Source organism: Suncus etruscus, chromosome 1 (genome assembly GCF_024139225.1).
Source record: "Suncus etruscus isolate mSunEtr1 chromosome 1, mSunEtr1.pri.cur, whole genome shotgun sequence".
Lineage (NCBI taxonomy): Eukaryota > Metazoa > Chordata > Mammalia > Eulipotyphla > Soricidae > Suncus > Suncus etruscus.
In genome coordinates, this window is record NC_064848.1 from 183286135 (window position 1) to 183306459 (window position 20325).

General features: G+C 47.6%; 2 protein-coding genes across 3 annotated transcripts in view; one reads left to right on the plus strand and one right to left on the minus strand.

Annotated features, from left to right (window-relative positions):
• Positions 1-712: 712 nt before the first annotated feature.
• On the plus strand, positions 713-10476 carry TAC4 (tachykinin precursor 4). The gene is made up of 3 exons (XM_049781601.1): positions 713-832; positions 4422-4515; positions 10445-10476. The coding sequence occupies exons 1-3, from the start codon at positions 713-715 to the stop codon at positions 10474-10476; spliced, it is 246 nt and encodes an 81-aa protein (XP_049637558.1).
• Positions 10477-18178: 7702 nt separating this feature from the next.
• KAT7 (lysine acetyltransferase 7) overlaps positions 18179-20325 on the minus strand; it is a 43466-nt gene continuing 41319 nt past the window's right edge. For both annotated transcript variants that reach the window (XM_049779277.1, XM_049779269.1), the window contains one exon: positions 18179-19865. In XM_049779277.1, coding sequence (XP_049635234.1) covers positions 19764-19865 — 102 coding nt within the window. In that variant the 3' untranslated portion in view covers positions 18179-19763. The remainder of the gene's footprint in view (positions 19866-20325) is intronic.

Sequence of the window (20325 nt, forward strand, 5' to 3'; positions counted from 1 at the left end):
TATTTCTCTGAAGGCAAAAAATGTTCTATGCACACATGAAAATGGCAGATGGAGAAGAATGCTGAGGAAGGAGGACCCAGGGACAATCTACTGGCTAAGCTCAGAGAAGAGGCCTCTTGATAAGCAGTGGTCATGCCAAGTGGTCCGGCCAAGGGGCCACATAATATATTTGTTCCCATTTTGTTTCTTCACTTCAAAATAAGATATATACAGTGTGCATAGGAATTTGTTCATAGTTTTTGTTTTTACTGTGGTCCAGCCTTCCAACGGTCTGAGGGACAGTAAACTGGACCCGTTTTTAAAAGATTGAGGACCGATGCTACAGTGAACAGAACCCTGGGGAGACAGGAGCCATGCAGGTAATTTCCAAGATGACAAGGACCTGGAGCCCACCCCACCCCCAGGTCTTCCAGTCAGGAAGCTGGAAGCTCTAGGCCTGACACCAGGCCCCATTGTGCACCTGCCACAGGAGGGCAGCCAGCCAAAGGCAGGGCAGGTTGCATCAGCGTATTAAGCCCTAGGATCAGGTACGGGCCCTCCTTCCCAGCAGCACCCCGGACCATTGGTCTTTCCTGCTGGGTGGGAGGGGAGGACCGGAAACAGTCCAGGTCAGATAAACTAAACGAAGAAAAACTGAGAGGAAGCAGAGGAAGACTGACCCCCCGTTGTGACTGAGAGAGGTTCCTGAACCCCAACCCGACACGCACACACCATGCTGCCTGGCCTGGCTTTGCTCTTCCTGACAGGCCTGTCTGCCTACTCCATTGCACCTGACAAAGAGCTGGTGGTCAGTGAAGAGCAGGCAAGGCCCTGGATTACCATCACTCTCGAGGTAACTTTGGGGAGGTAGGGGAGTGGGCTATGGTAGAGAGTGGTGTAGGAGACCCCTTTCACGACTGCCCACAACAGATTCTCACTGCAGGCAGGCCAGCTCCTCTCTGCTCTTGGGACAGGTTCAAGGCAAAGCCCCTAACCTGGTGGACCTCTGAAGGGGCACCATATGTATGTATATGTGTCTTACTTAACATTTGCTCTGTTTACATACATGTTTACCCATGTAAGCCTCCTATCAACCATATGGGAAAGGCATGATTATTGTCCTGATTTCCTGGAGAAGTAAACTGAGGCACAGAGAAAATACATCATTTAGTACAGACCATAAAGCTCCAGAAACACTATAGCTCCCCTTGCCTGAGCTTAGATCTCCTGGGATTTGTTTTCTGATCAGCCTCGATCTGTTGTCCTATCTCTCCTACTAATTTCACCTGAGCACTGTCACTGGGAATAAACCTAAAAGTTAGAGCCATCCTTTTCTGGTTTGGGGACATGAGGATCTCTCCCCTCAGGGAGAGGCCATGGACCAGACATACTGGACCAGAGCTCAGACATGGTTTCTGGGAGATCTGCTCATCCCCACCCCATCCCATCCCCACCCCAAGTTTCAAGATGGTAAAGACCCTGAGGCCAGGCAGAGCCAGGGAATGTCACTGGGCTTGTCTTCATTTGGGTTTGACTGAACCTGAAAGTATGTGCAGTGGAGACTATAAAAAAAAAAAGAGAAAGGGAGGAGCCAGAGAGATAGCATGGAGGTAGGGCGTTTGCCTTTCATGCAGAAGGATGGTGGTTCGAATCCCAGCATCCCATATGGTCCCTTGAGCCTGCCAGGAAGGATTTCTGACTGTAGAGCCAGGAGTAACCCCTGAGCACTTCTGAGTGTGACCCAAAAGTCAAAAAAAAAAAAAAGAAGAAGAAGAAGGAGAAGAAGAAGGAGAAGGAGGAGGAGAAGAGGAAGAAGAAAAAAGAAGAAGAGGAAGAAGAAAAAAGAAGAAGAAGAAGAAGGAAGAAGAAGAAGAAGGAAGAAGAAGAAGAAGAAGAAGAAGAAGAAGAAGAAGAAGAAGAAGAAGAAGAAGAAGAAGAAGAAGAAGAAGAAGAAGAAGAAGAAGAAGAAGAAGAAGAAGAAGAAGAAGAAGAAGAAGAAGAAGAAGAAGAAGAAGAAGAAGAAGAAGAAGAAGAGAAGAAGAAGAAGAAGGAGAAGGAGAAGAAGAAGAAGAAGGAGAAGGAGAAGAAGAAGAAGGAGAAGGAGAAGGAAGGAGAAGGAGAAGGAGAAGGAGAAGAAGAAGAAGAAGAAGAAGAAGAAGAAGAAGAAGAAGAAGAAGAAGAAGAAGAAGAAGAAGAAGAAGAAGAAAAGAAAAGAAAAGAAAAGAAAAGAAAAGAAAAAGAAAGGGAGCCAGAACAATAGAACAGCAAGTAGGACACTTGTCTTGCCTTGAGCTGGGTTTGATCTCCGGCGTCCTATATGATCCCCATTCACAGCCAGGAGTAATTCCTGAGTACAAAACTAGGAATAACCCCTGAGGATTACTGGGAATACCTTCCACTCCAAAAAATAAACAACAAAAACAATAAGGGGACTAGGGGAAGGTGATGGTCAAGGCTGCTTCCTCCGAGCACCAAGGGTCTTTGTGAGTGACAGATGAGCTGTCTGGGGTGCAAGAGCAGCAGAACATCAAACGTAGCCACCTGGGAACTGCCAACCTCTAGTGCTACTGGCCTTCCTACAAACATCTCCTATGACAGGCTCTAATGTGTGTTCTAGCTATGCTGCCCAAGACAGGGAAAGTGGTGGACATGGGACATCAGTGGCAGCAAGGTAGAAGGGGGGAGGGTGGCACTGTCAGCCACACCACTCCCTGCTTTCGGGGTTCCCCTCATCTGCACCCTTTACTGGAGCTGCCCTTTGAATGAACAGGTGAGGAGGGCTGGAATAGGAGTAGATATGTCCTAATGACTCCCCAGAAACCTCCTGGAGTGGGACGGGGAGAAAGGTGAGTCTTGGGGCCGGAGAGATAGCATGGAGGTAAGGCGTTTGCCTTTCATGCAGATGGTCGGTGGTTCGAATCCCGGCATCCCATAGGGTCCCCTGAGCCTATCAGGAGCGATTTCTGAGCATAGAGCCAGGAGGAACCCCTGAGTGCTGCTGGGTGTGACCCAAAAACAAAAACAAAACAAAACAAAAAAAAGAAAGAAAGGTAGGTGAGTCTTTTGGTTCATAGATTGCTGTTCTCCTCAGCTCAATGCCTTTGATGAAGGCAAGCAGTTTATTTTTGGGGGCTTTTTGGGTTTTTGGGGTCATACCCGGCAGTGCTCAGGTGTTACTCCTGGTTTTGCGCTCAGAAATCACTCCTGGCAGGCTCCAAGAACCATATGGGATGCTGGGAATCTAACCGGGGTCCATCCAGGGTTGGATGCGTGCAAGGCAGACACCCTACCGCTGTGCTATCTTTCCAACCTCTTCACAAGCCTTTTAGAATCGAGTTCAAATCCCCCAAAGACTTTTGGTTCCTGGTCAGGCACAGGGACTCTAGCTCAACTCCAGCTCCTGGTGACCACTGCTGTGTAGAGCAGGAGACAGTGGGGAAGTGATAGGATTCAACCCAGGCCTAGAAAACAATCCTCTCTGGGTCTGGAAAAGGGGACAGATGAGCTGAGTCTGGGGCAAGTAAGAGGTCTCTCAGGGACTCTGGCTGGTGCCCCTACAGGATAGGGCTGGAGGGTCTGGGAAGGGGACCAAGGAAAGGCTGAGAATCAACCCATGATTCTGGGGGTCTATTCTCTTCTCAGCCTAGACATGGAGACCTATCCCCTTCCCTACTCCCAGACCCCAGATGAAGGGGCCCTCATTCAGATTTCTGTGCACCACATATGCTGAGCCCCCATGGGGTCCAAGCACAGGTCCAGATGTGGGTATGCCCTAAGAGAATACCACCCATTGGCACTCTCAGCAGGCAAGCAGCCTTCCCAGCAGAGCAGAGCTAGGTCTAATGGGGAAAAGTATGGCAGCAGTAGAAAGGTTCATGGAGAAGTGGCCGCTGAAGTTGTCAGCTCACAGACTGAAATGTGCCCTCCATGCACTCCACCTGCCAAGGTTCTAGGAAAAGAAGACAGGGACAAGGGAAAACAAAAGAGCAGGAGGCCTCATGAGGCTGGAGAGGAGGCAGCCCCAACTTGGCCAACTGGGAGACATTCCTCAAACCTATGGATTGACTGAATCCTGCCTCCCCATTCCTGTGTCCCCCTCTTTCCAAGCCAGATAAACTGTCTAGAGGTTTGTAAAAACGAAGGAAGACAAAGATGGCACTTGAGCTAGTGCTTTTGAGCCAGCTCGACTTTAATGTTCAATACTTGCTTCCTCTCCCAGTTCCTGGACAAAGGGGGTTCTCTGCTTGTCTCTGGTCTGCGTGGCAGGTCTGGAGTAGGTGCTTCCTTCATAGGTTTGGGGAGAGGTGATAGGCTCAGTGAGTTCTCTTGGGAGGTGGCAGGAACATTGTAGGGAGATACAGCCCTTCATCCTGCAAGGAACAGGGCAAGGCCGGCCCAGGGACAGGAGCTACACACTAACTAACACTCCTCCACCTCCCCAGGAAGGCGCCATCCCCAGCATTAAGTTCCAGCTGCAGGAGGTGAAGAGGGGCAAATCCAGACAGTTCTTCGGGTTGATGGGGAAGCGCGTGAGAGGTGAGTGACAAAGATGGGTGTTGCCCAGTGAGGGGTTGTTCTGGTGGGTGCTAGCAGTGGGCAGAGGCCCTGGCACAATGCCCAGGAGCCAGGTGACTGCTGTCTTTCAGGGATGGCTCACAGGAGAGGCAGGCTGGGTTGTCTATAGAAACTATCCCCAAAGTAAGACAATCAGGTGTGAGCTGGGGCTAGTTCTTGTCCATGGGAAGAAGGGTCACCTGGGGGCAGATACTCTGCACTCCACAATACCTTTGCCTTCCAGAACTGAAAACCTGTATCTCCCAAATAGGCACCATCTATGGGTATCCCCAAGGCGCCCATAAGTGAAAATTGTATATATAGGAGGACAATGTCTTGACAGGGAGGCCACAGGAAAAATAATAAGATTGAGAACCAGAGGCCAGCAGTGGAGGAGCTAAAAATCTCACAGGCTATGCTTCCTAATTAATATTAGGTGCAGATAGGAACTTCCATTTTTACTTTCTGGTCCCTAGCAAAGCTTGGAGAACTGGTGGCCACTAGTGAGGATACTCAGCCAACTGAGAGGCCAGAAAGTACAGAGTGCTTGCCTTGCACACGGCTGATTCAGGTTTGATGCCCAGTTTCCCATACTATCCCTGAACACAGGAGTAATTCCTGAGTACAGAGCCAGAAGTAATGCCTGAATATCAACAGGTGTGGCTCCCCACCCCAAAAGAAACAAAACTCATCCACTGGGCCAAAGGGTCACCACTGAGTCCCACTGATGCTATGGGCCATGCCCAGTGGTGTTTAGGAGGATCATATGGTACTGGGGATCAAACTCAGACCCTTGCACCTGTAGATATGCACTCCTGAGCCATCTCTCCAGCCTTTCAAATTTAATTATTAAAATGGATCTGTGCTGTGCCAGGGGAGAGCTCAAAGGGGTGAAGGGCCTGCCCTGCAAGTAGGAACCCAGGTTTGATCCCAAATACCACTAAATTTCAACCCCAGCACCAGGAGGTGTGGTACCCAAATGAAAGACAAACAGAATAGTCACAATTTTTCTTTTAATGACCTTTCCTCGATAATTTCAGTACTCTTTAGTTGCAGGAAGCAATATTAATTATTTGTACTTGCCAAGGGGCAGACCTGGAGGAGGCTGGGAAACTGGGGACAATTATGGAGGGAATCTTACACTGGTGGTAGAATTGGTGTTCAAAAATGGAATTCCAGAAATAACTATTATGAGCAACTCTGTAAACCATTGCATTTAAAAATAAAGATATATATGTATATCTTATCTGGAGCATATGTTGACAATCTCTATCTCAGTGGGAATGCATTTTGACCAGTAGAGTCTCACTCCAGAAGAAGTGCTATCTTGGGTCAGTTATGTGGTCAGATGCTAGACCACATGCTTCATCTATGGATTCCATTCCCATTACCAAAAGCTGCCATGGAGAGTCCAGAGGGACAGTACAGGGACAGGTACTTGCCTTGCATCCTTCCAAGCTTGGTTCAGTCCAGTCTCCAAAACATGACTGGGGTCACTTGAACACAAAACCAGTAAGACACTGCAAGGTATAACCCAACACACACACACACACACACACACACACACACACACACACACACAGAGCCCTTCCATTTTTATGTTTTGGTTTTGGGGGACCTCACAGAAGACACTCAGGTGGTTCAGGAGCCTATACTGGAGATTCTTGGCCAACTATGCTGGTATGTCAATTTGATTGCCCAAAGATATGTTATTGCTCAGGCCTTGAAGTGTTGGGAACATCTGAGTCATCCCAGCAGTGCTCAGAGGACTCCAAGGCTATCGCTGGCAGTAATCAGGGTACCATATGGTTTCAGAGATTGAACCAGGGTCAACCATAAACAAGGCAACAATCTGGGGCTGGAGAGATAGCATGGAGGTAAGGCGTTTGCCTTTCATGCAGGTCATTGGTTCAAATCCCGGCATCCCCTATGGTCCCCTGAGCCTGCCAGTAGCGACTTCTGAGCGTGGAGCCAGGAGTAACCCCTAAGCGATGCCGGGTGTGACCCAAAAAACAAACAACAAAAAAAAAAAACAACAACAAGGCAACAATCTTAAACCCTGTCCTATCTGGCCCTCTGGCCCAAAAATTTGTAGTTGAACTACACACATAAAGTTCGAGGAAATATGGCAAAGTTCTCAACAATGGCTACATTTAGGATAAGAAGTAGAAGGGAGGTGGGGACTCTCTTTTTACTGCATAAAACTCCACCTGAATCTTCTTTTTTAGAATGAGCATATATTATTCAAAGACCAGTTTTGGAATATTTTTTTTCTGTTGTTTATTTGGTTTGGGGGCCTCACCTGGCAGTGCTTAGGGCTTATTCATACTGCTCTTGAGTATTCAAGTTTCACTTCTGGGGGCGGGTGTCAGGGAACCATATGGGATCCTGAAGACCGTACCTTGATCAGCCTTATGCAAAGTGAGCACCTTACCTGCTATGCTATCTCCGATCCCAGTAACTTGTTTGTTTTGGGCCATACACAGCAGTTTTTAGGACTTACTCCTGATTCTCAGGTTCATTCCTGGAGGGCTCAGGGGACCATATCGAGTTCCAGGGATCAAACTTGGTTTGACTGCATGCAAGGCAGTCATTTAAGAAAAAAACAAGAGAAAACCATCCTGTGACCAGACACTTTTGGCTGAGTTTCCTCATGTACAAAAATTACTTTAGGGGCCAGAGTGATAGCATAGAAGGTAGGGCGTTTGCCTTGCAGCAACCTAGGACTGACCCGGGTTCAATCCCTGGCATCCCATATGGTCCCCTGAACCTGCCAGGAGCTATTTCTGAGCACAAGACCAGGAGTAACCCTGAGCACTGCAGGGTATGGCCCACCCCACCCCCCAAAAAAAAGACTTTTGAATGGAGTCATTGCTGAGCAGGGAAGAGGATCAAATAGCAGTGTATCCTGAGCACACACACACACCCCAAAAAAAAACAAAAAGACTTTTGAATGGAGTCATTGCTGAGCAAGGAAGTGGATCAAATAGCAGTGTATTCTGAGCACTCACTGCACTCACCCAGCCATCAAATCTCCCCACAACACCCCCTTTATCACGAGTGGAGAAACTTCCCCATGGAGTACCCGGCATGGTGATGAGAGTGAGCACGCCCCATTTCTGCACACTGCCTTCTCCTGAACAGCGCAGTCTCCGGAGGACAGTGGGGTGCGGCAGGCTCCCACTGAGGTTACCACAGTCCAGAGCCGCAGAAAGCCACAGGTGCAGGTTGACCCTCATGTTTTTCTTCCTCTTTCCTCAGGAAACCCTCCCATCCAGCCAGAAAGAACAGGTAAGGGTTGAGTTGGCCCCCAACAAGCTCCCTGGGGAGCACAGAATTGCTCTGGCCAAGAACAGATGCAGAAGTGGGGTGTGTGTTACACAGTCCAACTCCTGACCACCCGCTGTTTCCTCAGAATATGTGTGTGTGTGTGTGTGTGTGTGTGTGTGTTTGTATGTCTTTATAGAGGCTCCAAATGACTTTGGAAAATGAATCCATCCATTCCCACACATAAATTTATTTTGGAGAGGTGACACACCCAGCAGTGCTCAGGGTCTAAACCTAGGCATTCTGCATGCAAAATGTGCTCCAGTCCTCTTAGTCATCTTCTAGACCACTGAAGAACCTTGAAAGTGCCTATTGGAGTAGGTGGTGCCCTGCCTAAAAACCTTTTAATAGAAAAAGGTCAAGAGGGTTGGAGAGAAAGTATAGTGGATAAAGCACTTACCTTGCAGTTGACCAGGGTTTGGTCCCTGGCACCATATATGGTCCCCTAAGCTGCCAAGAGTGATTTCTGAGCATAGATAGATGTGGCCCCAAACCACCTTTCCTAACCCATCCTCCAAAAAAGGGAGAACAACAGTAAGAGCAAACTGACCTTTCCTACCTTAGGCCTAGACACACTAAGTTCCTGGCATACTGCACCACAGCCCTTTTGGTCACACTCCCATGGCTTGTGTCCCCAGCCTGGAAACCTGCCCAGGTCAGCACTTTTCTCAGTGTCCCCATATGGGAAATTCCTATTGAAGAAGCCACTAGATATGGGTGAAGGAAAGGCAGTGGGAGGAAGGACAAATAAGAAAGAGGAAGAAAGGCATCAGTGAGGAAAAGGGAATAAATGAATCAATAGAGGCTCCTAGAGGACTGAGAAATGGCTGCTAATGAAACAGCATCTGGTCCCAAGCAGCCTACACCTGCCCTGCTCGCCTCCCTCCTTCCTCTCTCACTAGGGTGCCAGCGAGGACAGCCAGCACAGGACATCTTGGGCAGGAAAGAACCTTCTACAGAAGGTAGGTGAGTGTCTCGAGTGGGCTTCAAGGGCATCCTGGAAAAGGGCCACTTTGCTGCCCATCTGCATGGTGGGGGCCAGACTGAGTAGACTCCCCCCATAAGCAATTAGGCAGAGGTCCCACAGTGAAGGTACAGATGGTCCCTGGAATACTCTAGGCCTCCTGATCTAGTCAAGTTCTGAGGCTGTGCCTTCTCTTCCTACAGCACATTCAGAGCCTGCTCCGCTTTTCCTTGGGCTGTTGAACCCATAGGGAATGAGGTGTAGCTGCCCCCTGAATCATCACTTCTCATAAGTTAGGCCAGTTAGGTCTTTCACAACTGTGTTTGCAAATCACAGCACGCTACCTCCCTCAGATAAGTCTGGGCGGAGGCCATGACCCCTGAGCACAAAACTATAGTAGGTGAGGTGGGCTAGAGGAGGGCAAACTCCGTCACTTGCACGAAAGGGTAGAAGGCAAATGTGGCTAGTGAGATCCTGAGTCCCAGGTCCTGTCGCAAACATCTGACCGTGTACCCCAAACTACACCTCCTGATTGCTCTTAGCTTCCCTCATTCTAACATGGGCTCTTGGGACACATGGCAAGATGGGGAACATTTTCTATTTTCCCTGGGACTTTTGTTTCTGGGCCACACCAGCGGATCCTCCTCATTGGGGTCAGGGATCACTCCTAACAGTACTCTGGCAGGGCTCAAAGCCAGACTTCTGTATGCAAAGCACTCATGCCAGCCCTGGACCATCCCTTTTGAACTCTGCTGAGATTTCTTTTTGTTGTTGTGGACGTTGTCATTGTTGTTGTTTGGGCAACATCCCGAGGCGCCTGGGGGTTATTCCTGGCTCTGTGCTCAGAAATTGCTCCGGCAGGCTCAGGGGACCATATGAGATGCCGGGAACTGAACTCGGGCCCATCCCAGGTCAGCAGCATTCAAGGTAAACACCCTACAGCTTTGCTATCGCTCTGGCCTGGCTGAGATTTCTTTATTCTTTTTTCTTTTCGTTTATGGGCCACACCAGGTGGCGCTCAGGGGTTACTCCTGGCTCTGTGCTCAGAATGGTTCCTGGGGACTGGAGAGCTAGCACGGAGATAGGGCGTTTGCCTTGCATGCAGAAGGACAGTGGTTCGAATCCCAGCATCCCATATGGTCCCCGTATGCTATCATTCCAGCCCCTCTATTGAGATTTCTATATGTTTGAGCCATTTCTTTAAAGGATTATGGAAGTTACCCAATAGCCCACACAAATCAGGGTTTCTCCATGCAGTCCCTTTCTGAGCAGGTTTCCTTTCCTGGGCGAGATGTGATGTGTCCGAGTCACACAGCGAGCCTGTTGGCAAACAGGCATGCTAGAAGCTGCCTCCTGTTTTCTGTTCCAGGGCATTCGTATCCCCAAGTCTCAGAGTTGGGGAGTCGGGTGTGGTGTGTCTGCACAGAAGATTAGCATTTCCCTTCCTGGAGTGAAGATAACAAAGGGCTGGAGTAGACAGTTGAATGAAGAGGAAATGGCAGATGGACCTGAATTTGACTGCCTGTCTTGTTTCTACAGCAGGAGGAACAAGGGTTAGCAAAGGCCCCCGGGTGCAGGCGCTGGACACTAACCCCTGAACCTGTGCAGAAGTCTCCCCAGGCAGAGAGAATGAGGAGCAGGGGTCAGAGTGAGACCTCCACCACCACCTGTCACTCAGAGAATGGACCTGCCTTTTCCCTACCTGGAAGTTAGAGCAAACCTGCTGCCAGTTGCGTGTCCCACAGGCCAAATGAACTCCCGGGCTCCTCAGGGCCTAGCCTCAGGCAGCTGCCTTGCACTCAGGGTCCTGTTGTCCCGATGACAAGCTGGAGTAACCTGCCCCCCTGCCCATGCACACAGCCCTTGTCTCCTCTCACTGCAGAACAAGTGGACTTGTGCCCTTGTCCACCATGTGTCCAGAATGCACACGGGGGCTCAATAAACGAATGATAAACGAATGGCTTCTTCTCTGGATGGGAAGTGGGCAGGATGGGCTGGGCTTATCACAGCAAAGGAAATTTTTCTTGAAAGGGGAAGTTTAGGACAGAGGTAAAGACCACAAGGAGAGGGTGAAAACACCAAGGGCATCTGGCGTTGGCCTTTGGCTTGGAGTGGGGATGGGGGATGAGATGGACTGAGGACTGAAAAGCACACATATGCTTCCATCAAGTCATAATCTCAAGGGCTCCAACCACTGCCCCAGACAGAACTGGCCCCAGATTCTTCACCAATTTCCATGCACCTGATTCTCCCATCACTGCTGAGCACAGGAAAAGTCTCTAGATGATGAGCTAGTACCCACCATCCCCATCTGAAGGGGAGACCACCGTCTGTACCTCAGTAGTTCTGGGTCTGGTCAGACAGCCCAGGCTTACAGAGGCACATTTGGGTACACTGAAGCCTAGAGCACAGGCCTCGGTGATGAGAACCAGAAGTGACCAACAAATGCAGTTGGGAGCTGTGAGTGCCACAGTATTGGGTCACTCCATTACTTCATGCACAAGGTTTTACATTTGTTTCCTGTGTCCGGGTCCTTTTCTCATATGCTGCTGACTCTGGTTCAATTCCTAGCACTGCTGGGCAGAGCAGCACCAGACCCAAACCCTCACCTTGAACCATTAGCCCAGTTGGTTAAGAAATGCTATGAAGGGGCCAGAGAGATAACATGGAGGCAAGGCATTTGCCTTTCATGCAGAAGGTTGGTGTTTCGAATCCCGGCATCCCATATGGTCCCCTGAGCCTGCCAGGAGCGATTTCTGAGCATAGAGCCAGGAGTAACCCCTGAGAGGCGCCGGGTGTGACCCAAAAACAAAAAAACAAAAACAAAAAAAATGCTATGAAAGGGGCCAGAGTGATAGCACGGAGGATAGAGGATTTGCTCTGCATGTGGACAACATGGGTTCAGTCCTCAGTATCCCATATGGTCCTGCGAGTCTGCCAGGAGTAATTTCTGAGTGCAGAGCCAGGAGTAACTCTGAGCACCACCAGGTGTAGCCCCAAAACCAAAAAAAAAAAAAAAAAAAAAAAAAAAAAACAAAAACGTTACAAAGGGGGCTGGAATGATAGCACAATGGGTAGGGCATTTGCTTTGCATGTAGCTGACCTGGGTTCATATGGCCCCACCAGAAGTGACTGAGTGCAGAGCTGGAAGTAACCTAATCACCACCAGTATGACCCAAAATGAAAAACAATAAAAAGCCAGGAATAGTCCCCAGGGACTCCCTGAGCACTGGCTGGAAGTCTTTCCTCACCTCCAACAAAATAGAAGTTTTGAGGAACTGGAGTTATATAGCACAGCGGTAGGGCGTTTGCCTTGCATACTGCCAACCTGGGACAGATCCAGAATCCAGTCCCTGGGTCAATCCCCGAAATCCCATTTAATCCCTCAAGTCTGCCAGGAGTAACCCCTGAGCACCGTTGGGTGTGACCCAAAAACAAAAGCTTTGAGACTTGGGGGACACACATTGGTGTGCATGGAGGATAGCTGGGCTGAAGCACTGGTAGAGGAAGGACCTTCATCTAGATGTCTGATTTTACTGACAGCAGAGGCAGAGTGGGTACAATCAATGAGATCCCTCCAGTCTGCCAGCAGTTATCAAGAGCCGGACTTCCTGTCTTGGTCCTGTTTTTCTCCTTGTCCCACAGTGCAAGAGGAACAACTGCTTCCTTTAGAATAGTCTCACATTCAAAATGTCTCCACATTGAGCTCTTGACTGCTACCCCGTACTCTTCACCCTCATAGCATCTTTCCTCACTCCAATGGCCCAAACTCGCAATCTGGGGGCTTTTAGGTTTTTGAGCCACACCAGTGGTATTCAGGGCATATTCCTGGCTCTGTGCTCAGAGATCACTTTTGGCAGGGATTGCGATAGAGCCAGGTCAGCCACATGTAAGGCTTGTACTATTGCCCTCCTGGCCCAGCTACCTTCTATTTCCACCTTCTCCTGCCTGGAGGGCACCTGCCTCCTGCAAGACAATCAAACACCCACCTCCAACCCTCCTTCCACACAGAGAATGACCTTTGAAAATGGAAACTAGGCCCATGGCCTGCCTGACATTCCTGTTGAGACCTCAAGGGCCTGCATGCACTGGGTGATCTTTCCCCTCCTTCAGGCCTCCTTGAGGACCCTCAGTGCCAGTCGCTGCCTTGAAGCCTGTGCACACGCTCCACATGAATCCTAAACCAGCCCTATCACTTCCCCATCAAGTAGCTCCCAGGCTAAGCCAGGCCTTTCAGACAGTGCTTTCTCCACAACCAAGTCCAACTTGTTCTCCCCTGTGAGCACCCACAACAGTGTCCTAATTCAATCGTAGCACTGACAAGTTAGAAAGCAGGTTGTAACCTGCCTGAATCCTGTAGGAGACTCTAAGTTCCACGTCTCTTGCATACCACTTAGTGAACATTTCTATACATGTCAGGCATTCCACAAGGCATTTTACCCTCATAAGTATTCCTTTTTGTTTCAAGTCATACACGAAATAACCACCCACTTCCCTTGCTTGTTCTATGCCCTAATTGTACAGAAAGCCAGCGAAGGACTCCACATCTTTATCTGTTGCAGATGGGTTAGGTCTATTTGAGAAGGCTGGAAGGAAATCTCTGCCTTCCAGCATATCAGTGTTTTTGTTTTTGTGGACCACACCCGGTGATGCTCAGGGCTTACACTTATGTACCACTTCTAGCAGGGCTCATTAAGACCTGGTTGGCAGTGTCCAAATACCTGCTGTCCTATTAGCTCCAGTCAGCATAGGTTTTAAAGAGGTCCTACCAAAGAAATCATTTTAGGAAATTTAACTTTCCCTCTTGGTCCAAGAGTCTTGGAAATCCCAAAAAGAGAGTTTGAGCTGTTGAGTCAGGAAACTTGCTAATATTTAACTTTAACTCAACATTTTCCAAATTTGACTACTGTAACCTTTTGGCCCCAAATACCTTGTGTTCAATGGGACACTGGGGAATACAAACACGGAGGCCCTCCCAGTTGGGACAGGACAGAAGCAAGACTAATCCAGTTACACACTGAAGCTGCGTGGTGGGGAAAGGTGCTGGTTCTACAGGCTTAATCAGCTTGCTGAAGGACTTGCTTGCCAGGACTAATGTGACCTCAATCTAGTGAGCCTTGGGGAAGTTGAGTTCTGCCTGAGGAAGCCCAGAGGGGGGCTGACTGCTGAGTGTCTGTACATGAGGACCACTGGAGCTATACAGGTGGCCCTCCATGACTTGCCATCACCGGTAAGGTTTTTTGACAAGATCAAATGAATCTCAGGCTAGTTGGTACAATAGTCCTCTGGTTTCATTCATTTACCTTTTTTATCAGCCCATTCTAACACAGGTTCAATTCTCAGTCAGCTCTAGGCTGGCAGCACACAGATGTTTCTGTAACTTTTTTTTCCCTTTGCTTCTTTGGGCCACACCCGGTGGTGCTCAGGGGTTATTCCTGGCTATCGGCTCAGAAATAGCTCCTGGCAGACACAGGGGACCATATGGGACTCCGGGATTCGAACCAACCACCTTAGGTCCTGGATTGGCTGCTTGCAAGGCAAACACCGCTGTGCTATCTCTCCGGCCCCATGTTTCAGTAGCTTCTTATGGTGTCAAGCAAGGATTCAAAAATCAGTTTGGAGTCTGGGCTTTCAATATGGTATTGGCTTCATCATGGTGCTTTCACATACCAGACTTGGTTCACTGCTCAGTTCAAGCTTTCTCCATTTGGAAACATGGTCTACTGGGTGGTCCAAGCTGACAGGATCTAACCTGATCCACGTGCGGTCAGTCAAAACAGAAGAAGCTGCTTACTAAAAGGAGGACAAACCCAGAGAGGGAGGCACCAGCGGTCATTTCTGATGATCTGCCTTTTCTGTAGGTTTCTAATAACAGAAACAGAGTAAATAGCCGGTGGGTTGTTTCCGGAAACAAATGCCCAGTTCAGAAAAGCTGGCTTCTTGGAACCAAGGAGTGTAAAGGATAAAGGTGTTTTCATCTCACATGGAACATTTGGGAGGAGCAAGAGCCAAAGTTGTGCAATGGTACCGGTTATTTTCTCTGCTCTTGGATACAAATAAACACCCCCACCCCCAGATGGTGGCAGAATGACCTCTATCTAAGCAGAAGGTATTTCTAAAACAGAGACAAACTGATAATTCAGAACTAGGCCTATTTCACCATCAATTTTTGTTCCTTTCTTGGTAACATTTTGTAAAAGATGACATTAAAGAAGAAGACCACTGTATGGCTCCATAAGAATTTGGATGGCCTAGAAGAGATGTCATGCAAATTATGGTATAAAAATGCTCAGGCAAAAATTAGTTTCACGGGCCGGGAAGGTGGCGCTGGAGATAAGGTGTCTGCCTTGTAAGCGCTACCAAGGAACGGACCGCGGTTCGATCCCCCGGCGTCCCATATGGTCCCCCCAAGCCAGGGGCGATTTCTGAGCACATAGCCAGGAGTAACCCCTGAGCGTCAAACGGGTGTGGCCCAAAAACCAAAAAAAAAAAAAAAATTAGTTTCACAAATTGATAGCACACATTACATACTATTAACAAATGTTTAAACTTCATTCTTTGCACACATAATATGTGCAACATTTATGTATGGCCTGCTATTAGCTCACCCTTATTAGCCAGGCCCAAGGTCGATGGTGAAGGTAGAATCCCTTGTTAGGGTTTGTTTCTTTACCTTATGTCCAGAAATATTTTCATATGAAGATGAGATCAAACCTAGTATTAAAATAGTTAAATTCTTGGGCTGGAAAGGGTCAAGTCCACCCTTGTGCTTCTCTGATGTACATGTCAAGGCATCAGTGCAATTACTCTTCAAAAGGGTTATTCACTCACATGACTTGGAAAAGTTCTTTATGTCAAAGAAGCTTCCATTCAACTCCATGCTTCAGAAGGAAACGGTATTACAAACAAGCGGGCTTTCCATGTGTAACCCAACCTTGATCTCAACCAATTAGGTGCATTCAAGGCAGGTCAAAAACAGTCAGGCAGGGCTGGAGCAATAGTACAATGGGCGATTGCCTTGCAAGTAGCCTAACAGGTTCAGGTTCAATCCTCAGCTTCCCATGTACTGAGCATCATCGCCAGGAATAATTCTAAAGAACAGAGCTAGGCATAATCCCTGAGCACTGCCAGCTGTGGTTCCCCCCAACTCCCTCTCAAAACAAAAACAAAAAAGCACCTTAGTCAGGCAACCTGTCGGAAACTAGGAGCAAACCAGACTGAAATAAGTCAAAAGACTCAAAATGCCAGATAAAGGATAGCATGCCCAAAGGACTCAGGAGATAATTTGGTGGGTGGCATACATGCACATGCTTTGCATGCATGGGACTCTGGTTTGACCCGACACTACAGGACCCACAGTTCATTCACTCCTAGCAATGAATCATCCAACTAATTGACCACCACCCCAAACCCAACAAATAAATGTACGCCCGCCCCACTGTTCAAAATAACTAATTATGCTGTTGTGAAATGGGAAAATGGCAGACAAGAGAATAGTACTATCAAGCATGGGCTTTGGGATCCAAATGCAATGCTCTCAAAATACACCCTAATTTCCACACTGTAGCAGCAAGAGATCTGGCCCTCAGTGTCATGAAATGGAGGTTCTACACCCACTTTGTAAACGTTGATTTCCTTAAGCAGAAGAGGTATCAACATGAGGACTCTCATAGCTTCGTGAGCTCCAATGAAAGCTCATACAATCAATTAAAATAAATTATTTTGTCTGAAAATCTTCACTGCTGTCTCCATTTTTTTTTTTCTTGTGATGATAGTCACTTGTAGCTCAGGGTTGTGTGCTAAAGAAAGGAAGATAAAAGATGAGCCTTTGCTGGACACCAGTGGATCACATCTGAATGAAGCTTAACATAAATACAGCTCCGGCATCAATGGGATAGTAGTCAAATGGGCTTTCAAGTTGGATGGGCCAAAATGATTTCTGGCTTCAGATCTTAATTCTATCATCATGGGCTCCTGTTTTCCTATAAAGCCAGTTGTTAACGACAGCAGGCGTAACCTGAGGGTGGAACCCAGGAATTCAATGTGAAGAATCCCTAAGACAGTGCTGAGCAGTGAAAGCGATCCAAGCTAGCGAATACTTTTTTCTTCTTCTAGAAATTAAGTACCTCCATGAGATGGTTTCAGGCTTTTGTTCTAAGTAAGGCTTCTTTTTCTTTTCTTTTCTTTTTTTGGTTTTTGGGCCACACCGGTGATGCTCAGGGGTTACTCCTGGCTGTCTGCTCAGAAATAGCTCCTGGCAGGCACGGGGGACCATATGGGACACCGGGATTCGAACCAACCACCTTTGGTCCTGGATTGGCTGCTTGCAAGGCAAACGCCGCTGTGCTATCTCTCCGGGCCCTCTTCTTTTTATTTTTAGATAAGGAAAGAAGCCACAACTAGGAGTTGCCTGGGATCCAGAGGGTACAGAAAACTCCCAGAATATGGCATTCTTTGTTTGTTTGGGTTTTTTTTGTGCCACACTAGTTTGATGCTTAGGGGTTACTCCTGGCTAAGCGCTCAGAAATTGTCCCTGGCTTGGAGGGACCATATGGGACACCGGGGGATCGAACCACGGTCCTTCCTTGGCTAGCACTTGCAAGGCAGACACCTTACCTCTAGCGCCACCTCGCCGGCCCCTGAGTATGTCATTCCATTGTCAGTCAAGCTCTCAATTACTTACTTCCATTGTTTGAAGTGTAATACCCTTGATGGGTATCACATAGGGAGATTTGGACACACCATTCAAAGGTGGTGGAGGCAGGGTCTTAGAGCCCAAAGCTTTTCTTCATCCAAGCCCTCACTCCTAAGCAGTGAAAGAACAGGACCCTGATATGTCCACCATGACAGGGTGTCACTAATACTAGCCACAGTGAGTAAAATTACCCAGAAAATGCCAATATCCATATTAAACAACTGACCCCGATTTCCTCAACTGGGTAAATACAACAGAAAAATGCAACTTTCAGAAATGAACTGAACTAGGCAAGACTTGCTGACTGGTAAATGAGCACAGACACTGGAGGTGTTCTCACTGGGATCCCATATCCTGGCTGCCTACAGATTCCTCTCACGTGGAAAGCAGAGAAAAATGAGTGCTGTGTTTGCTGCTGTACATTCCTAGTGCAACCAGAGAGAATTTATCCCAACTAGAAAAGTTCAGGGCAAGCACTCCCTCTATAGACCACCTGAATCATAGGAGAAAAAAAGAAATAAAAACAAAACAAAACCATCTTCAGCCACAAACCACAACCTTCAACGGTTTGCAGCCAGAAAAGCTCAAATGCATTTACAATTCGTGGCAGGTCTTCAGCAACATTTCCATACACAAATGAGAGTCCCCGGTGAGACAGATGTGAGCAGAGAACATGCTTTATTGAAGAGTAGATACAGAACAGCATATTCTAGCATATGTGAGGAAGGGCTAGCTTCTGGAAAAGGCCTTTATCCCTGAAGAAACCCCCCTCCCAGTGAAAATTGCTTTTGGATACATTTTAACAGTGACACTGAAACTGGCAGGGAGCAGCCACTGAACATGCTTAAAATGAGCTCCCCCAACCACAGTGAGTATAAGTAGTGTACAGAGATGACGAGAGAAAGGCACAAATGACCAGAGTTGGGATTGTGGCAAGGGCTCCACATGAAGACAGCAGTGTTGCCAGAGACCAAGTTGGGAAGGGTGACATATCAAACATCACAAGCTGCCCCAAGATAGCAGGTTATAATGGGCTAGAGAGAAATTAGAGGGAGCATTTCTTCCTTTGCATGAACACCACCAAAAATAGAGACCAGAGAAAGGGAGGATGGTGGCAAAACCTAGAGAGGAAATGGAGGAGGAGCTCATGGAAGGACATACACATTTTAGTCCTGACAAGCAGGGAGGGGGATATGGTTTAACAGAAACAAACCTTGGCAGGGGTGTCCATTCTGCCTTGCTGAGTCATGGACTAGGAAATCATTTTCAGTCCTGTTCAATTTCTTCAGGATGTTCAGACAAGATTAATGCAACTTAGATGGAAGGATAGGTGTACCATGTCAGACTGATACAGGTGACAAGGTCTTATGGTATGATTAGTTAAATTGCAACATGAAAGGGAGAGGTGGAATTTATTTTGGCATCTGCAAATATAAAAAGGGGCAGGAAGTAAAGAAAAAACATTTACCACAATGGTGATTCTTTCTGGAGAAGCAGAAAGTATTTGATCACTTCCACCAAGGCACCACTCACTGCCCACAGATGAACTCAAATCAAAATACAAAATAGATGCCTAGGAACTCCTCTTTGTCTCCTTCAGACAAGATTGCATCCTGTTAGCCCAAACACATCTCTGGAAAAGTCTTCACAAATAATTGGCTCTCGTTGGCCTGATGTGATTTGAATCAAATCAAGCCTTCCAACAAAAAAGGAGGGAAAACATTTCCAAGTAAGAAGAAACTCCAAGAAATGGAGTCCTCCCAGGACATATACTCAGAAGTGACACCTCTCCCCTGCCCCTCCTCTTACATATGTGTAAGGAATAATTACAAATATCTGGTGGCGGTAACTGTACTTGGTGTGGTGACCAGGCAGCAAAGAAGCACTATGACAAAGTTTAGAAGACACAGTACAACCTCATGGGGCTAAGAACATGAGGAGAGAACCAGTGACTGGACAGGTACAGTACCAAAACAGAACACCTTGGGTCAGTGCTACTCGGGATCTGCACTCAATTCTAATAGAGATCCCATCCAGGCAACCTCACTGAGGCCGAAACAGCAGTTCCTCAGAACCAGCGTCTGCAGTGTACATGAAAGGTCGGAGCCAGGACAATCCTGAGGGGGATGGCCTTCCCAAAGGATACTGTACTTGCCAATCACAAGAGCAACAGAAATGACAGACAGATCCCTAGGGGATGGATTCCTACTGCTGGGATTCGCTGGCTCAGAGTAACAGGTCACTTTAAGTGCCCTTCGGAGGGGTCCATTTTAAACAACTTGGATCCATGGTTTTATTGGAGTTGGATCTCTTGGCCTCTTTGGCTATCCACTCATCTATCAGGTCCTAGGAGAAAACAAAACATGAATATATAAAAATATGGAGTCTAATGTCACTATCTGAATGCAAAGTGACTTGAAGAAGCAAATGCCCAAGTTTTATTAAGATGTTAAAAAAATACTTTTATTTACAAATGCTTTCTTACCTCCTAGTCCCTCAGAAAGAACTGAAACCCCTTATTTTCACTTATTATATGAGTCAACTGAAAAAAATTAGAGGGGCATGAGCAGAGACAGCACTTTAAGGAATTGAGAAACACTTCCATAAGCTCTGGAGCCCCTCTAATACAGAGGGGGCAATTTCCTCCGACCGAGAAAAACCCAAAGATAGAAGTGCCAGGCACCAGTCAAGAAAGCTGCTTAACTAGAGCTGCTTAACTTATGTCATCTAAACTTGAGACAGCTTAGGAAAAGCTCCTGATAATGATCTGGTAAGAGATAAAGAAATGAGATAGAGTACAGGTGAA